Raw genomic sequence first — 16,749 nt, 5'->3', positions numbered from 1 at the left:
TAGGAAGGTGTACTGAATAGGCAACAGCAACCCAAGAACTGCACTCCCCACAGAAAGCACGCTAAAGGAGTGCCATTGGGTTGTGTCAAAACCAGAAAAGACCTACTCAGTTAGACAAAACAGAGAACCCCGGCGATAAAGTGCAGTAGGCAACACCAGTTATGTTGCAGACTGTTGTTGGCTCCAAAGTATACTCTGCCTGCCAAGAGGGATTTCACATATGAAAGCTTACACACATGCAGAGCTCCATTATTCCCGTAGTTAGTTAGGGGAGAGTGGGCAGGAACATCCACGTCCTAAGATTAGTGAGACTGTGGTAAATTTATAAAGCCCCAAGATCTAAAGGACATTCTGACCACTTTCTAAATACAAATTTGGACTGCACTGGAACTACACCCCATGTAGTGTCAAGGCCAAGTGTGAAATGATCTGCCCATCCAGACTGTTTAAAAGTCACATCAGAACCTTACTTCACACTGTCAAGTCTATTCACACAATAAACTGTTTTGCATTGATAGCAAAGTTGCAGTATCACTAAATCAAGAATTGTGTGTTTGGCCCTTTCTACACTTGACCTCAGATTCATTAATTCTGACACAGGGTGATAAAAGGTACTCGACTGTTAACTTAAAGCAAATACAAAATCAGAGAATCTTACAGACCATCGTGCTTGATCTTTGATCTTGATCAATCCCTATAGCCCTGCAATTTTCTCCCCATAAAGTATGTGTGTAATTTCCCTTTGAAAGTTTTTATTAATTTTCAAGTAGTGCAATCCAGGACATAGCCTGCTGTGTTAAAAAAATCTCATCTCACTTCTGGCTGTTTTGCCAATTACTTTAAATCTGTGTCCACTGATTACCGCCTGTTCAAGCTGGTGGAGACAGTTTCTCCTTATTTACTCAATCAAAATCGTTCATGATTTTGAATGTCTCTACTGTATTAAATTTCCCCTTAAACATTTCTGTTCCAAGGAGAACAAGCCCAGCTTCTCTAGTCTCTCTACTGAACTGAAATCCCTCAACCCTGGTACCATTCTAGTAAAGCTCCAAGGCCTTGACATCCTTCCTAAAGTGTAGCACACAGACCTGGACATAATACTCCAGCTTTAGTGATTTATAAATATTTGGCCTAACTTCCTTGCTTTTGTACACTGGTCCTCATTAACTTGGGTATAAAATGACATAACCACTCAATCTTCACCCATGGTTTATCTCGTCATCCAACCTCTTAAGATTAAAAATGCTGTCCTTAATTCTCAATAACAAAGGAAGCATACCTTTGGTAGGTTCTTGGAACCTATGAGTTTCGAACTAGCACTGGCTACTCTTTGCAACTTTATTGCCTTCTGCGAGGTAGACAGTTGTGTATCTTTCTTTGTAGTGTTAACATGAGCATCAGGACATCTTGTCCTTTTTCTCCCCAGTGTACTCTTAATGCTTAAATTTTTTAGCTTCTTTCCATACAAGACAATGGGTTTTATTTTCTTTATTTTTGTTGCTTCACTTCCTTTCAGCTTTTCTGAACAGGACGACTTTCTCCCACCAAAGCTCGGCTCAGCTTTGTAACAATTATGTCTTCTATTGACTGCTGCCCTTTTGTTAGAAGTGGCTATCTTAGAATTTCCTTTCACAGCCACCTTTGCCATAGTTGCACGGTTGTCCTTCATCATCGTGTGACTAGGAGACAAATCTGATTGTTTACTTTTAGTTCGGGCAGGCACCCGGTCAATTTTTTCCTTATGAGGGAACATAAAAAATCCAAAGGTCAAACCAGCTTCAATCAGTTTCTGTGTAGGTATGCGTTTCCTTTTACCCAGTACTGGAATACTTCCATCAGGCTGCATGCTGTGCAAATAAGCACCCAAATTTTGGTTTTCTGCATCTAAAGATCGGCACTCCATGTGTTTTCTTTTCCTTCTAGATTGCTGGGTGTCACTTGAAGAGGCTAGAGTCTGCTTTCTTCGGTCCTTAAAAGCAGTTTTTAAATGTTCTTGGTTCTTTGTCTCTTGTTTAGACCCCAGGTGTGATGGATTTGGCTGGTAGTTTCTAATCGGCTTCCTATTCAGTTGAGTTGTTGCCTTCTGCTTGTTTCCTACTCCAGAAGTGTTTTGGTCAACATCTGGAACTAGTTTTTTCCCTTCATATTTCCCCTTAAACTTTCTGACATTATCTTCTCCTGCTTTTGCTGACAATTGGGTTAAAGGATTCTCATCTCGAACTTGCATCACATTATTTTTGGATGTTACTGCCACACAAGTGTCATCAGACAATAATTCCATTGGTTTCGGAGTCTGATGAAAATTACAGCTATCTAATGGTTTATGCCTTGGTTGTGTTTTTTTTGACGTGCATCCTCTCAGAAGAGCAGCATTTGGTGGACAACTTGGAATTTTATGGTCCAAGTTCATTAACTTACACTTTCTACAATTTACTTCAGAATTGTACGAATGTCTAGTCTTCCATTTGCTGCTAGGACCATGATCTGTCAGCAAGGAAGAACTTTTTACATGTATATCACACGTCGCACAGCTGACTTTTCTAGGCAATGGACTCCCTTTTGTATCCTTGCTGTTGCTTGCCCGAGTTTTTGAGAACACTGCTTTTTGCGCCGCAGAAAACTTTTTACCATTCTTCGAACCCTTTGTAGAAACGTTGGGATTTGTTTTGCGCTGTTGTGAGCTTTTTGTTAAAGGACCATTTCTACTGTTACTACCTTGACTGCATTTATTCCCTTGTAGGATTTTCTTGTCAAGACAACAGTTCCAGCCGACATTAGTTTTAGCTTTAGACTTATTTATTTGTGTTTTAGGTGGAATGCAAACAATTTTCTTTCCAGTATGACCCAGAGACAAATTATTTTTATGACTTAAAGGTCCAGATTTGTTTAGTGCAAAAAATGTTTTGTTTAATTTTTGATTGTCTCCTTTTTGTTTCTGTACTGGTAGAATCTTTTCAATGACAACAAAGCAATTGGCAAGTGCTTTTGCTTTAACCTGCTCTTCTTGCAATTGAATTTTTGCACACTCTATTTTTCTTCTTCTTGTTCCAGTAAGCAGTGAATAATTTTTTACTTTAGGCTTTCTAAGTCTCCTTTTTTGTTTCCAACTAACCTGCTCTTCACTATCAGTAACGGAAGTCTTTCTCCTTAACCCTAATACACTGAGTAATTTGTACTTCTCGGTTGTGTTAGGAGAATAAAGTTCTTCTTCCGTGGCAGTTTGTCTAACAGGTGATCGGAGAAGTGTGCTCACTCCTTTACAACCAGAGTTGTCCTGAGTGTCAGCAATATTATGATCCAAGTGCTTTGATACTCTTGTATGTGGTTTGGACTTTATGGGAATTTTCTTAAAGCTGCATTTCCTTTGATGTCTTGACATGTCAGCAAATTTCAGATCTAAAGAATTAGGAATGTTACTCAGTGCCTTACTTGCAGATGGGCACCTTTGTGGAGAGGATTTAACTTTTGAGAAGATTTTAGATGGAGTTTTATCATAAAAGCCTAATAATTTAAATCGTCTACTGGTATTTTCAAATGTCTCTACTCCAAGGCTATCGACAGAACTTGCAGAATGTACTGGAGTCACTTTGTCTTTGAAAAGTCCTGACTGCATTTCTTGAAGCTTAACAGTAAAATCCGAGACTTTTGTGTCTCCTTGAATGATTGCTGAATGCGGTCTTGGCGAAAATACATTTCTACCAAAATTATCCAATTTCTGTTGTGCTGTACCACCTTCTAATTGGCCAAACTTGTAGCAAATATCAGAAACATGCTGTCTAGGTCCAGTTAAAGATTGATCAATAAAAACTTCAAACGAAGAGAATTCCTTTTTTTCTTCTTTGTTGCCTTCCTCCTTATGTGCTTTACTGTTCCCAGTTCCATGCAATTTGTACAATGCTGCACACATTTCAACCACTTCCCAAATCCGCAGGTGTCTGGCTAAAGCCGATGTCTCAGCAAAATAATCTGGTTTCAGGGACAATGAAGATGTGTAGGAAAATTCCAACAGTGGAAGGAAACTCTTGCTGCTGAAACCTAGAAGGCAAAGAATAAATATAATTTTATCGCAGAATGATTCTACCAATTTATTACAACAGTGAATTTCCCCAATACTCCGTTTCTCAAATTCTGCTTCTACAAGCAATAGTTATTCTATTTTTAACGAGATGTTTTGAATTTTCATCAACAATGGAGGTAAAACAATGGGAAAGAAAAGTTCTTCACCTTTGAATTGTGAAACCTATAAATGGACCAACATTTTCTGATAGCACCATCAATAAACACAACAAATTGTGACTTCATCCAGTAATATACAGGGTAATTCATCTTCAGGATCGCCATCACGCTGTACCCCAAAGGTTTCCAGAACACTGGAATTTTAGCTCTTTCCTGAAAAAGTTGTACTGATTCTCCCTCAGTTCATCACAGAGCACATTTTTTTCAAACGTCAATGTTAATGCTCTCATCTACATTTCCAGTTATCTCAATTGTTCAACAGAAACAAATGCAACAGCGTATCCCATCCAATGGTTGCATATCGTTTGGTCATTTTACAGCCTTTTGGACTCAATATCGAGTTCAACAATTTCAGACCATAACCTCTGCCCATATTTTGCTCCCTTTCCTTCTTTTTTTAAACCCCCACTGATCTTATGTATTTTTTCTTTTCTCTGTTTCCCATGGCAGCTGGTAATTATTCCACCATTCATACCCTATCTAGATTAATCTTTTTCTAACTTCTGCCATTACCATCTCAAGTCGGCCCATCATCCCTTTTTCGTCTCAAATCTCTCCCATCTTCCACCCCATCACAGACCTTCCCTTTTGTTCTTTCCTCCCCTCCCCCCTTTCAGTGCTCTTTAAGAATCTGTTCATTTCGAACATTCGCCAGTTCTGACGAAGGGTTATCGACCTGAAACGTTAATGGTGTTTCTCTCTCCATAGATGCTGCCTGACGCGCTGAGATTTCCATTTCCAGCATTGTGTGTTTTTATTTCAGATTCCAACATCCGCAGTATTTTGCTTTTGAATTGAATATCACAATCTGGTTTCCATTTCCATACGTTTGTGCGTATATCTGAGGGTTTCACTATTCTTTCAAAACTGATTTTAACGGTGTACTTGTTTGAATTATAAACCTAAACATCAGGATAGTTATTACTAACATTATATGTAAAGCCAAATTAAATGTGTTTAAACAATTAAAAGCACTTAAACTGCTTTATCACGAGGAAGGTACTGTAACTTAATAGTTGTTAAATAATAAAGTAATCATTCCACTATAGAAAATAGTTATTTAATGAAACCCATTTTCAAAGTTACAAATTGAGAATACAAAATGTCTCATTAATATAAATTTTGTATGACATTACCTCAGTCACAAAAAATGAATTTCACATGTAGTCAACATTGAACACATCTGTCTAACTTCAAAGGTTTTTTGTTCAGTTTTATTTAATTTTCTAACGCTTCGAGAATGTGGACAACCACTGCAACTGTCCTGATTTAACAACTATGGAAACAATACAAGTCCATAGTTGCTGGACTTCCAATACAGGAAAAGGCTTTCTAAACTACCAGCTGAAAGAACAACATAGCTTATAGCTAAGGGACACATAAGTAGACAGCATGGTGCCTTGGACCCACATAAAAAGTTTAAATCCCTTAATTTGCATTTTTCTCAAGTTGCTGATGTTAACAGATCTTAACGTTCCAATTCAGGCTTCATCCACCAATGAGGCAACAATGCTCCGAACAGCCCTTTCCAAACTTTCAGGCCCATGAAATTCAAATGAATCGGTTAATAAAAAATATAAGCACAAACTGAATTACATATATTACGTAAAACTTTACAGTGCAGAAAACAGGCCATTTGACCGAACAGGTCCATGCCTATGCTCCAGACGAGCCTCCTCCCATCTTACTTCATCTCATCCTATCAACATATCTTTCTATTCTCCCTCATGTATTTATCTAGCTTCCCCTTAAATGCATCTGTTATTTGCCACAACTACTCCATGTGGTAGTGAATTCCATATTCTCACCTCTGTGAGTAAAGAAGTTTCTCATGAACTGCCTATTAGATTTATTAGTTGATTTTTTTATTTATTTATTGAATTGGCTTAGCTGGGCTTCAACAGTCAGATTGCCAAGACTCCATGGTAGCATGTGTCCCTAGGGCTATAGGTTGGACACTCCTGGCTACAGCACAAGTAATCAGCCTTTTACAACCAATATGAGAAAACCCTCTAACCTTAAAAACCTAGGTATCAACCTTGGTCATTCAGTAGAATCTAGAATACGAAAAACAGGCCATTCGACTAGCACAAAAGCAAAATACTGTAAATGCTGGGAATCTGAAATAAAAACAGCAAATGCTGGAAATACTCAGCCAGACAGCATATGTGGAGAGAGAAACAGTTAACTTTTCAGGTTGATGAATCGACCTGGAACATTAACTCTGTTTCTCTCTCCACAGATACTGCCAGACCTGCTGAGTACTTCCAGAATTTTGTGTTTTTTATTCCACTCTACTGCCAGTCTGTAGCTAAACAGCGATTATGCTTTGACCAAAGCTTAGAAGTATAAATATATGCAATTGCCACAAGTATGGCAAAACCTCATTTTGTAACACTTGTACAAGTACTAGAAAGAAAAAACTTGCATTTATATAGTGCCTTTCACGTCATCTGGATGTTTCAAAGTACTTTAGAGCCAATGAACTGATTGTTTTATAGGCAAACATAATAGCCAAATAGTCCATAGCAAAGTCCCACAAAAGGCAATGAAATAAATAACTGGTTAATCTGTTTTTTTTTAAAAAGAATGTGTTAATTGAAGGATAAATGTTGAGCAGAATACTAGAGGAACTCCCCTGCTCTTCTCCAAATAGTGCAATACGATCTTTTACATCCACTTGAACAGGCAGACAGAGACTCGGTTTAATATCTCATCCAAAAGAATGCACTTCTGACAGTGCAGCATGCCCTCAGTGCTGCACTGAAGTATCAGCCTAGATTATCTGTTCAACTCCCTAGAGTGGGCTTGAACCCATGGCCTTCTGATTCATTAGTGAGTACATCATCACTGGGTTAAGTGGACATTAGAAATAAAACATGTTAAAAGAATTATTTTAAAGTTCTTCACCTTTCAAATCCACAACTTTATTAGAAGTAGATCCTTTCTCTGAAAACAGATCCTGGAAGTATTCACTAACAGCTGCCAACACAGCACGGTGAGCTGGATAGGATGTTTTCTCCACTATCAAAGTTACATCACAAAAAAGTCCTTTAGAACGTTGACTGTTCAATCTCTCAAGCACTTTGGTGCCGTGTGTAGGTAATTCATGAGTTATATGCCTTTCTTCTGAAATCTGCCAAAAAAAAGTATATAAATTTACAACATATATTTTCCATTCTGAGTCACATCTGCTTTTATCTTCCTTTTCCCAATGCCAAAAGTAATGCAAAATTCCCTAGTCAGGGGAGCAGGTAGTACATTGCCAGCCCTTGCAGTGCTGCTCCAACTTGTCCAATACAAGCACGATCGTGGCTTTGACTGACCCTTCCTCAGATTTTCCCTCTATCCCTCCCATTTGGGAAATCATCATATTGCTGATCGCAGCCTTCCCAGACAGCCTAAAACAAAACTGGAAAATCACAACCACAAACTAATCTCCTGCCATTTTATGGTGAAACACATTAATATAACAAAACAGCAAATGGGACAAATAGACAAGAACAGTTGTTGTCTGGTATATTTATGATATACAATGGATGTTATTTATGATGAGCGTGATCATTGCTTTTGAATTTTAACATGCATTTGGGCTCAAAACAATATAAACACTCAATACACACAAAAAGTACACTGTTTTGTGTCACCAATACAACGATCAAAACCCAAGAAAAAGAACTGCTCAACAAATAAACAATTCTGCATTAGTTTTGTCGGACTGTTAATGATCAGCCTTTTGTTGAAACCCGTTTGATCATTATGTTCTTCAAAGTAATGCTTACATGAACTCTAGTAAAAATCAACATGTTCCTTAGGTTCTATTAACCCAAGGCTTAGGTTCCTCTGAATTGATTTGATTTTAGGCTCAATTTTGAAAGTGAAAATTTTACTCCAAGAATAGTCTCCAATGCACAAATTAAATTAAAAAAATATGTAATGCAGACTGAGAAAGTGTTCCAGATTTCTGGTGATTTGTGGCTAAAAGTCCCGTTCATTCATTACTCCTGTGCTCACTAAGCTACATTGACTCCAGATCTGGCAACATCTCAATTTTAAAATTATCAACCTGGTCTTCAAATTCTTCCATGATCCCATCCCACCCCTCCCTACCTCTAACTTTCTCCAGCCCGACAACTCAGATCTCTGTGCTTGTCCAATTCTGGCCTCTTGCCCATCCCTCATTTTAATCGCTCCACCATTGGCAGCCGTGCCTTTAGCTGCCTAGGCACAAAGCTCTAGAATTACCACCATAAACCTCTCCGCCCCTCTATCTCCTCCTTTAAGACACTCCTTAAAACCTACCTCTTAAAAGCTTTTGGTCATTTGTCCAAATAACTTGTAGCTCAGTGTCCAATTTTGTTTGACAACACTCCTTTGTTGCACATTGGGATGTTTTATTATATTAAAGATGCTATATAAATGCAAGTTGTTGTTGTAAAATCGTTAATATTTTTCAAGCAGATAAGTAAAAGAATAGTCAAAGAATGAGTGAGACTACTTAGAAAGAACCTGCATTTTATGTAGCGCTTTTCACAATCTCAGGACATCGCAAAGCGCTTTACAGTCAATTAAGTACTTTTGAAGTGTAGTCACTGTTGTAATCTAGGAAACATGGCAGCAAATTTGTGCATAAACAGTAATGTGATAATAACCAGATCATCTGTTTCAGTGATGTTGGTTGAGGGGTAAATATTAGCCAGGACACCCCGATCTTCTTCGAAGAGTGCCTTGGGTTATTTTACAACCATCCGAGAGTAGATTTGGGTTTAAAGTCTCATCTGAAAGACGCCACCTCTGACAGTGCAGCACTTGCTTAGTACTGCACTGAAGTATCAGCCTAGGTTATGTTCTCCGTTTCTGGAATGGGATTTGAACACACAACCTTCTGCCACCTGTACTTGAGTACTTATACTGACACCTGACCTCTTGTACGTGAATGAGGGAATGTCAGAGATACTTAATAAGTAAAATCACCTCAGCTTTCACAAAGGAAGCTGCAAATGTATGTGTTATATATGTAAACTTGTATTTACTCTGTGCAGCCACCAGAGGGCTCATCCCCTGGAGTCCCAAGGGATCCATAATCACATGGGAGCACAGGTATTTAAGGAGGCTTCACAGGTTGGAGAGGTACTCTGGAGACCTGCAACAAAAGACTACGGTCACACTTTACTTTGAGCTCAAGTGTTCAGTCTGACTCTTTCTCCACACACAACAACGGGCAACGAGATACAGATAGCAGACCTAAAGATGCAGAGAACAGTGGACATCCTAGAGAAATTCTCAGAGGGAAATGATTGGGAAACTTTTGTGGAGCGACTCGACCAATATTTTGTGGCCAATGAGCTAGATGGGGAAGAGAACACTGCCAAACGAAGGGCGATCCTCCTCACCGTCCGTGGAGCACCAACGTATGGCCTCATGAAGAATCTGCTCACTCCAGCGAAACTCAGAGAAATCGTATGATGATTTGTGCACACTGGTCAGAGAGCATTTGACCCCGAAGGAAAGCGTTCTGATGGCGAGTTACCGGTTCTACACCGACAAAATGTCTGAAGGCCAGGAAGTGGCGTGTTATGTCACCGAGCTAAGATGCCTTGCAGGACATTGCGAATGTGAAGGACATTTGGAGCACATGCTCAGAGACTTTTTCGTACTTGGCATTGGTCACGAAACCATACTTCACAAACTTTTGACTGTAGAGACCCCAAACTTGATTAAGGCGATAGCGATAGTACAGGTGTTCATTGCCACTGGTGACAATAAGAAGCAAATCTCTCAGCACACAAGTGCCGCTACAAGTACTGTGAACAAAGTGATGTTGTTTTCACATCGTAACGTACAGGGCAGGTCACACATACCTGCAGCTACATGTCATCAGATGTCTCAGAGTCCACCATCAAAGGTGATGAATGCAAGGCCATTAACACCTTGATGGCGCTGCTGGGGTGATCATCGTTGCCATTCATGCCGATTCAAAGAGTACGTTTGCAAGGGCTGTGGAACAATGGGACACCACCAAGTGTGCAGGCGAGCTGCAAAGCCTGTTAAACCTGCAAACCACCATGTTGCAGAGGAGGACAGATCCACGGCGGATCACGACGAACCAGAGCCTCAGACCGAGGTACATGGGGTGCACACATTCACCACAAAGTGTCCCCCGATAATGCTGAATGTTGAGCTAAATGGACTCCCGGTGCCAATGGAGCTGGACACGGGCACGAGCCAGTCCATTATGGGGAAAAAGACTTTCGAAAGGTTGTGGTGCAATAAGGCCTCAAGGCCAGTCTTAACTCCAATTCGCACAAAACTAAGAACTTACACGAAAGAACTAATTCCTGTAATCGGCAGTGCTACCATAAAGGTCTCCTACGATGGAGCGGTGCACAAGCTATCACTCTGGGTGGTACCGGGCAATGGTCCCATGCTGTTCGGCGGGAGTTGGCTTGGAAAGATACACTGGAACTGGGACGACGTCCGAGTGCGATCACCCAATGATGACACTTCGTGTGCCCAGGTCTTAAACAAATTTCCTTCGCTGTTCGAACCAGGCATCGGGAAATTCCAAGGAGCAGAAGTGCAGATCCACCTAATTCCGGGGGTGCGACCCATCCATCACAAGGCGAGAACAGTACCGTACATGATGAGAGAAAGGGTAGAGATCGAGCTAGACCGACTGCAAAGAGAGGACATCATTTCCCCGATCGAGTTCAACGAGTGGGCCAATCCTATCGTCCCAGTCCTCAAGGGAGACGGCACCATCAGTATCGGTGGCGATTACAAAGTAACAATCCCTGCAGGACCAATACCCACTACCAAAGCCCGACGGCTTCTTTGCAACACTGGCGGGAGGAAAGATGTTCACGAAGCTGGATCTGACTTCAGCCTACATGACGCAGGAGCTGGAGGAATCATCGAACAGCCTCACCTGCATCAACACGCACAAAGGTCTTTTTGTTTATAACAGGTGCCCGTTGGGAATCCGATCGGTGGCGGCGATATTCCAGAGAAACATGGAAAGTTTACTGAAGTCGGTCCCGCAAACAGTGATCTTCCAGGACGACATCTTGGTCACAGGTCGGAACACAGCCGAGCACCTGCAGAACCTGGAGCCGGTTCTTAGTTGACGCAACCGCTTGGGGCTCAGGTTAAAACGCTCGAAGAGCATTTTCCTGGCGTCTGAAGTGGAGTTCCTGGGAAGGAGGATTGCGGTGGACGGCATCAGGCCCACCAACACGAAGACGGAGGCAATCTAGAATGCACCGAGGCCACAAAACGTGACGGCGCTGTGGTCATTTCTGCGACTCCTGAACTACTTTGGTAACTTCTTACCGGGTCTCATTACACTGTTAGAATCACTGCATGTCTTACTACGAAAAGGGGCTTGGGGCAAAAGCCAAGAAAATGCCTTTGGAAAAGCGAGAAAATTGTTATGCTCAAACAAATTGCTTGTGCTGTATGATCCATGTAAGCGTTTGGTACTATCATGTAATGCGTCATCATGTGACGTCGGGTGTGTATTGCAACAAGCTAATGATTTCAGGAAACTGCAACCGGTTGCTTATGCATCCAAGAGTCTGTCTAAGGCTGAGAGAGCCTACAGCATGATTGAGAAAGAAGAGTTAGCGTGTGTCTATGGGGTAAAGAAAATGCATCAATACCTGTTTGGGCTAAAATTCGAATTGGAAACTGACCATAAGCCAATTATATCCCTGTTCTCAGAGAGTAAAGGGATGAATACCAACACATCAGCCCACATCCAGATATGGGCACTCACGTTGTCCACTACAACTACGCCATCCACCACAGGCCAGGCACAGAAAACTGCACCGATGCTCTCAGTAGGCTGCCATTGCCCACCACGGGGGTGGAAATGGCGCAGCCCACAGATCAAGCCATGGTTATGGAGGCATTTGAGAGTGAGCAATCACCAGTCACTGCCCGGCAGATCAAAACCTGGACAAGCCAGGACCCTTTATTATCTCTAGCCAAAAGCTGGGTGCTTCACGGGAGCTGGTCCAGTGTCCCAGTGGAAATGCAGGAAGAGATAAAGCCATTCCAGCGGCAAAAGATGAAATGTCTATACAGGCAGACTGCCTTCTGTGGGGCAATCGAGTAGTGGTCCCCAAGAAGGGCAGAGACACCTTTATCAATGACCTCCACAGTACCCACCCAGGCATCATAATGATGAGAGATAGCCAGATCCCACGTGTGGTGGACCAGTATCGATGCGGACTTGAGTCTTGCGTTCACAGATGTAACACATGCTCGCAGTTAAGCAATGTACTCAGGGAGGCGCCGCTAAGTTTATGGTTTTGGCCCTCCAAACCATGGTCGAGGGTACACGTCGACTATGCAGGCCCGTTCTTGGGTAAAATATTCCTTGTGGTTGTAGATGCTTACTCCAAGTGGATTAAATGTGAGATCATGTCAGCTAGCACGTCCGCTGCCACTACTGAAAGCCTGCGGGCCATGTTTGCCACACACGGCCTACCCGCTGTCCTGGTGAGTGACAACGGGCAATGTTTTACCAGTGCTGAGTTCAACGAATTCGTGACCCATAACGGGATCAAACATGTTACATCTGCCCCGTTTAAACCAGCAACCAATGGTCAGGCAGAGAGAGCAGTGCAAACCATCAAGCAAGACTTGAAGAGGGTAACTGAAGGCTCACTGCAGACTCGTCTATCCAGAGTCCTGCTTAGCTACTGCACGGGACCCCACCCACACACTCACTCACTGGGATCCCACCTGCTGAACTGCTCATGAAAAGAGCACTTAAGACAAGGCTCTCGTTAGTTCACCCTGATCTACATGAACAGGTAGAGAGCAGGCGGCTTCAACAAAGTCCATACCATGATAGCGCAAATGTGTCACGTGAGATTGAAATCAATGATTCTGTATTTGTATTAAATTATGGACAAGGTCCCAAGTGGCTTCCCGGCACTGTTGTGGCCAAAGAGGGGAACAGGGTGTTTCGAGTCAAACTTTCAAATGGACTCATTCACCGGAAACACTTGGACCAAATCAAACTCAGATTCACGGACTATCCTGAGCAACCCACCTTGGGCTCCACCTTTTTTGATCCCCCAACATACACACCAGTGGCAACCGGCATCACAGTTGACCACGAAGCAGAACCCATCATCCACAGCAGCCCAACAGAGCCCAACACACCAGGCAGCCCAGCAAGGCCAGCTGCACAGCAGCCCAGCGAGGGCCCAACAAATGATTCAACAACATCAACAACAACCGAGACGATCAACCAGGGCAAGAAGGACCCCAGATCGACTCACGTTGTAAATAGTTACACTATTGACTTTGGGCCGGGGGGGGGGGGGGGGGGAAGGAGTGTTGTTATACATGTATACTTGTATTTACTCTGTACAGCCACCAGAGGGCTCATCTCCTGGAGTCCCAAGGGATCCCATAATCCCTTGGAAGCACAGGTATTTAAGGAGGCTTCACAGGTTGGAGAGGCACTCTGAAGACCTGCAATAAAAGACTAAGGTCACACTTTACTTTGAGCTCAGTCTGACTCTTTCTCCATACACAACAGTATGAGTATCTGAAAAGGATGTAAACAGTCACTACTGTACATAAATGGGGCAGAATTTGCGGTCGGCAGGTCAGCGTACTCGGAGTATACAGTCATAGCGCCTTTGAAAGGGACAGCAAGTTTGGGATTTCCGCATGCGTTTACACATGCTCTAAATCCCGACCTTGCGATCTGTCAAGTTCTGTCCGACTTGACAGATCATTCGCTCCATGTGAAATCCTTATTGCTGGCACAGAGTTGGGCTAATTTCCCGCCAACTAACCAGCAATTACACAGTAACATTTTATGGCTGGTGCAAATCGGTGCAGTGATATGCAGCAGCTTGAAATATGCACCCGTCATGATAAAAAAAATCTTCAAAGTAAGTATCGATATCCACCTATCTCCTGATCCCAACCCAACTCTACCAAGAATGAGATACTGATTTATTTATTAATCAGAGCCTAAAAAAACATGAAGGGGCATCGGAGATTTCTGTTTCCTAACTGGAGCACCGCCCCACTATGCTAAACTCCGCAGCAAAACACCGTAAATATTCGAAGGAGGCCTCGCACCAGCTAAGTGCAGATTTCTTTCGGAGGTCGGCAGCGTACTCCTTAGCTACGCCGCCGATCGCAAATTCAGGGCCATTAAAAGGAAACTATTAAAGTTAAGGGGACCAAAAATAGTAAGTCACCAGGCACAGACAGCATGTATCCCAAAATACTGATTAACATTAGAGAGGAAGCATTAACCATAATTTTCCAAATAATCTTTGGAAACTAGAATTGTGTCAAAGGACTGGAGGGTCACAATGTTATACTCCTGATCGACTAAATGATAGATCAGGAAGTTACAGGCTGTTTGTTTTACCTTGGCTGTGGCGAAACTGATGCAAGACAAAACTAGCACACAGTTAGAAAGATGTGGCATTGTAAAATGACAAGTTGAGCTTGACTAATTTAATTCAAATTGGAAGAAATCAGAGTATATAAAGGGAATGTGGTGGATGATGTACATGTGGATCTTCAGAACACATTTGATAGGATGGGACATAAAATACTTGTTACAAAGGGAATACAGTTGTATGAATAAAAAGATAGCTGGAGTTCAGAAAACAGAACGCAAGAGTAAATTAATGTTTTGCAGGTTGGTGGATATAGGTAGTGATGTGCTCAGAGATCGACATTGGAACCTCCCTTGTTGGTTTTCCATTTATATAAATGATGACTGGGACATGGACACAAGAGGAATAATATCAAAATTTGCTGGAATTGAATTAGGTTACATGGCAAACTGTAAGGAAGAATGCAGGAAATTATAGGTAACATGTGTTAGTGGAATGGACAGATAGGTGACAGGTGCAGTTCAAGCAAAATAAAGGGTGGAATAATACATTTTGGACAAATGGAATGTTCAATTTGTACAAGTATAATGGAGTCAAGGAAGATTCACATTATCAGGAATGAGAGGTTGTAGTTATGATAAATGGCTTTTGCCACTGGAAAAGAGGTTACGGGGTGACCTAATAGAAGCTTTCTAAATATTGACGGGTTAGATAGTTTCCCCTAGTCAGAAAATCTGCAACATGGTGTTGTCAATAGAAGAGCAAAGGGGGAAAGTAGAAGAGTTCCTCAACTACAAACACACAGGGTTATCTCTGGAGTTGACTATTCTAATGTTTTCTTGGTCGGCCTTCCATCTTCCACCCTCCATAAATTTGAACTCATCCAAAACTCTGCTGCACATATCCTAACTCGCTCCAAGTTCCGTTCACCCATCAGCCCTACGCTCGCTGTCCTATACAGGTTCCCGCTACACCAACACCTCAATTTTAAAATTCTCATCCAGGTTTTTAAATCCCTCCATGGCCTTGCCTCTCCCCATCTCGGTTACGTTCTCCAGCCCCACAACCCTTCGAGATCTCTGCGCTCCTCCAATTCTGGCCTCGTGCACATTTCCGATTTCCATCGTTCCACCATTAGTGGCCGTGCCTTCAGCTGCCTCGGCCCTAGGTTCTGGAATTCAATCCGAGTCTTTCCGTCTCTCTCCTCCTTAAGAGTCTCCTTAAAACCTACCTCTTTGATCAAGCTTTTGGTCACCTGTCCTAATACAGGTATCTCCTTATGTGGCTCAACATCACATTTTGTTTGATAATGGTCCTGTGAAGTGCCTTGGGATGTTTTACTACATTAAAGAAGCTATATAAATGCAAGTTGCTGTTGTTGGTTATCAGAGCTGGGATGCTTCACCACAAGTGTTAATTGCAGCAGATGTTATATCATTATTTAAAACAGGATTGGATAAAGATTTGGAAATACAAGGAAAGGGCAGAAAAATTAGATGAAAACACTCAGCTCCAAATGGAGATCTAGCACCAGCACATAAATGATGGATGAAACAGCCTCAAAATCTATGAGGAAAGTTATGACTGGTTAAGCAAAAAACCTTACTGAATTCACATGATCACACTGCATTATAGCCTTTCCCACCCCTTCACTTATTTGTTACAATCAAATTTAATATATCTGCTTATTTCCCCAACACTTACCAGAGGATTATCTCGCCCATCTTTACACTGATTGCATCCCTGGACATAGTCTCTGATGTCTGGAAACATTCCTAAAAAAAGAATAATAAAGTTGCATTAGAAGAAAGATATACAGTTAAACTATTTACACTACAGGAAGTACTTGCATCAAGTGCACATTTGCTGTTGCACCACTTCCGTCCAAAGAAATGTTAATGGATGCTGTTCTTAAATATCCATGTAAACTACATGGGGCTTCTGATGGCTGTGTGGGGAAAAAAAAAATCACATAACTAATCCAAAAGAATTTCCTGGAACTTCTGAAACTACATTTACATTCTTGCTCTCTTCTAAACCTTGTATCTGGGAACGTGTTTATACTCCAGATCACATTACTTAAGTTAGTGACCTTATAGTTTTGATTGATATAGTCTTCTCACTAGGA

General features: G+C 41.8%; 1 protein-coding gene across 1 annotated transcript in view; it reads right to left on the bottom strand.

Annotated features, from left to right (window-relative positions):
• Positions 1-16,749, bottom strand: part of LOC139276205 (uncharacterized) — a 35,321-nt gene that overhangs the window by 11,049 nt on the left and 7,523 nt on the right. Inside the window, exons 2-4 of the mRNA XM_070893831.1 lie at positions 16,326-16,396; positions 7,147-7,372; positions 1,280-4,035 (exon numbers count right to left, since the gene is read on the bottom strand). Coding sequence (XP_070749932.1) covers positions 1,280-4,035; positions 7,147-7,372; positions 16,326-16,396 — 3,053 coding nt within the window. The remainder of the gene's footprint in view (positions 1-1,279; positions 4,036-7,146; positions 7,373-16,325; positions 16,397-16,749) is intronic.

This window comes from Pristiophorus japonicus, chromosome 11 (genome assembly GCF_044704955.1).
Source record: "Pristiophorus japonicus isolate sPriJap1 chromosome 11, sPriJap1.hap1, whole genome shotgun sequence".
In the NCBI taxonomy this organism is placed as follows: domain Eukaryota; kingdom Metazoa; phylum Chordata; class Chondrichthyes; family Pristiophoridae; genus Pristiophorus; species Pristiophorus japonicus.
The sequence above is the reverse complement of the archived record's forward strand: the minus strand, read 5'-3'. Positions and strand labels throughout refer to the sequence as shown.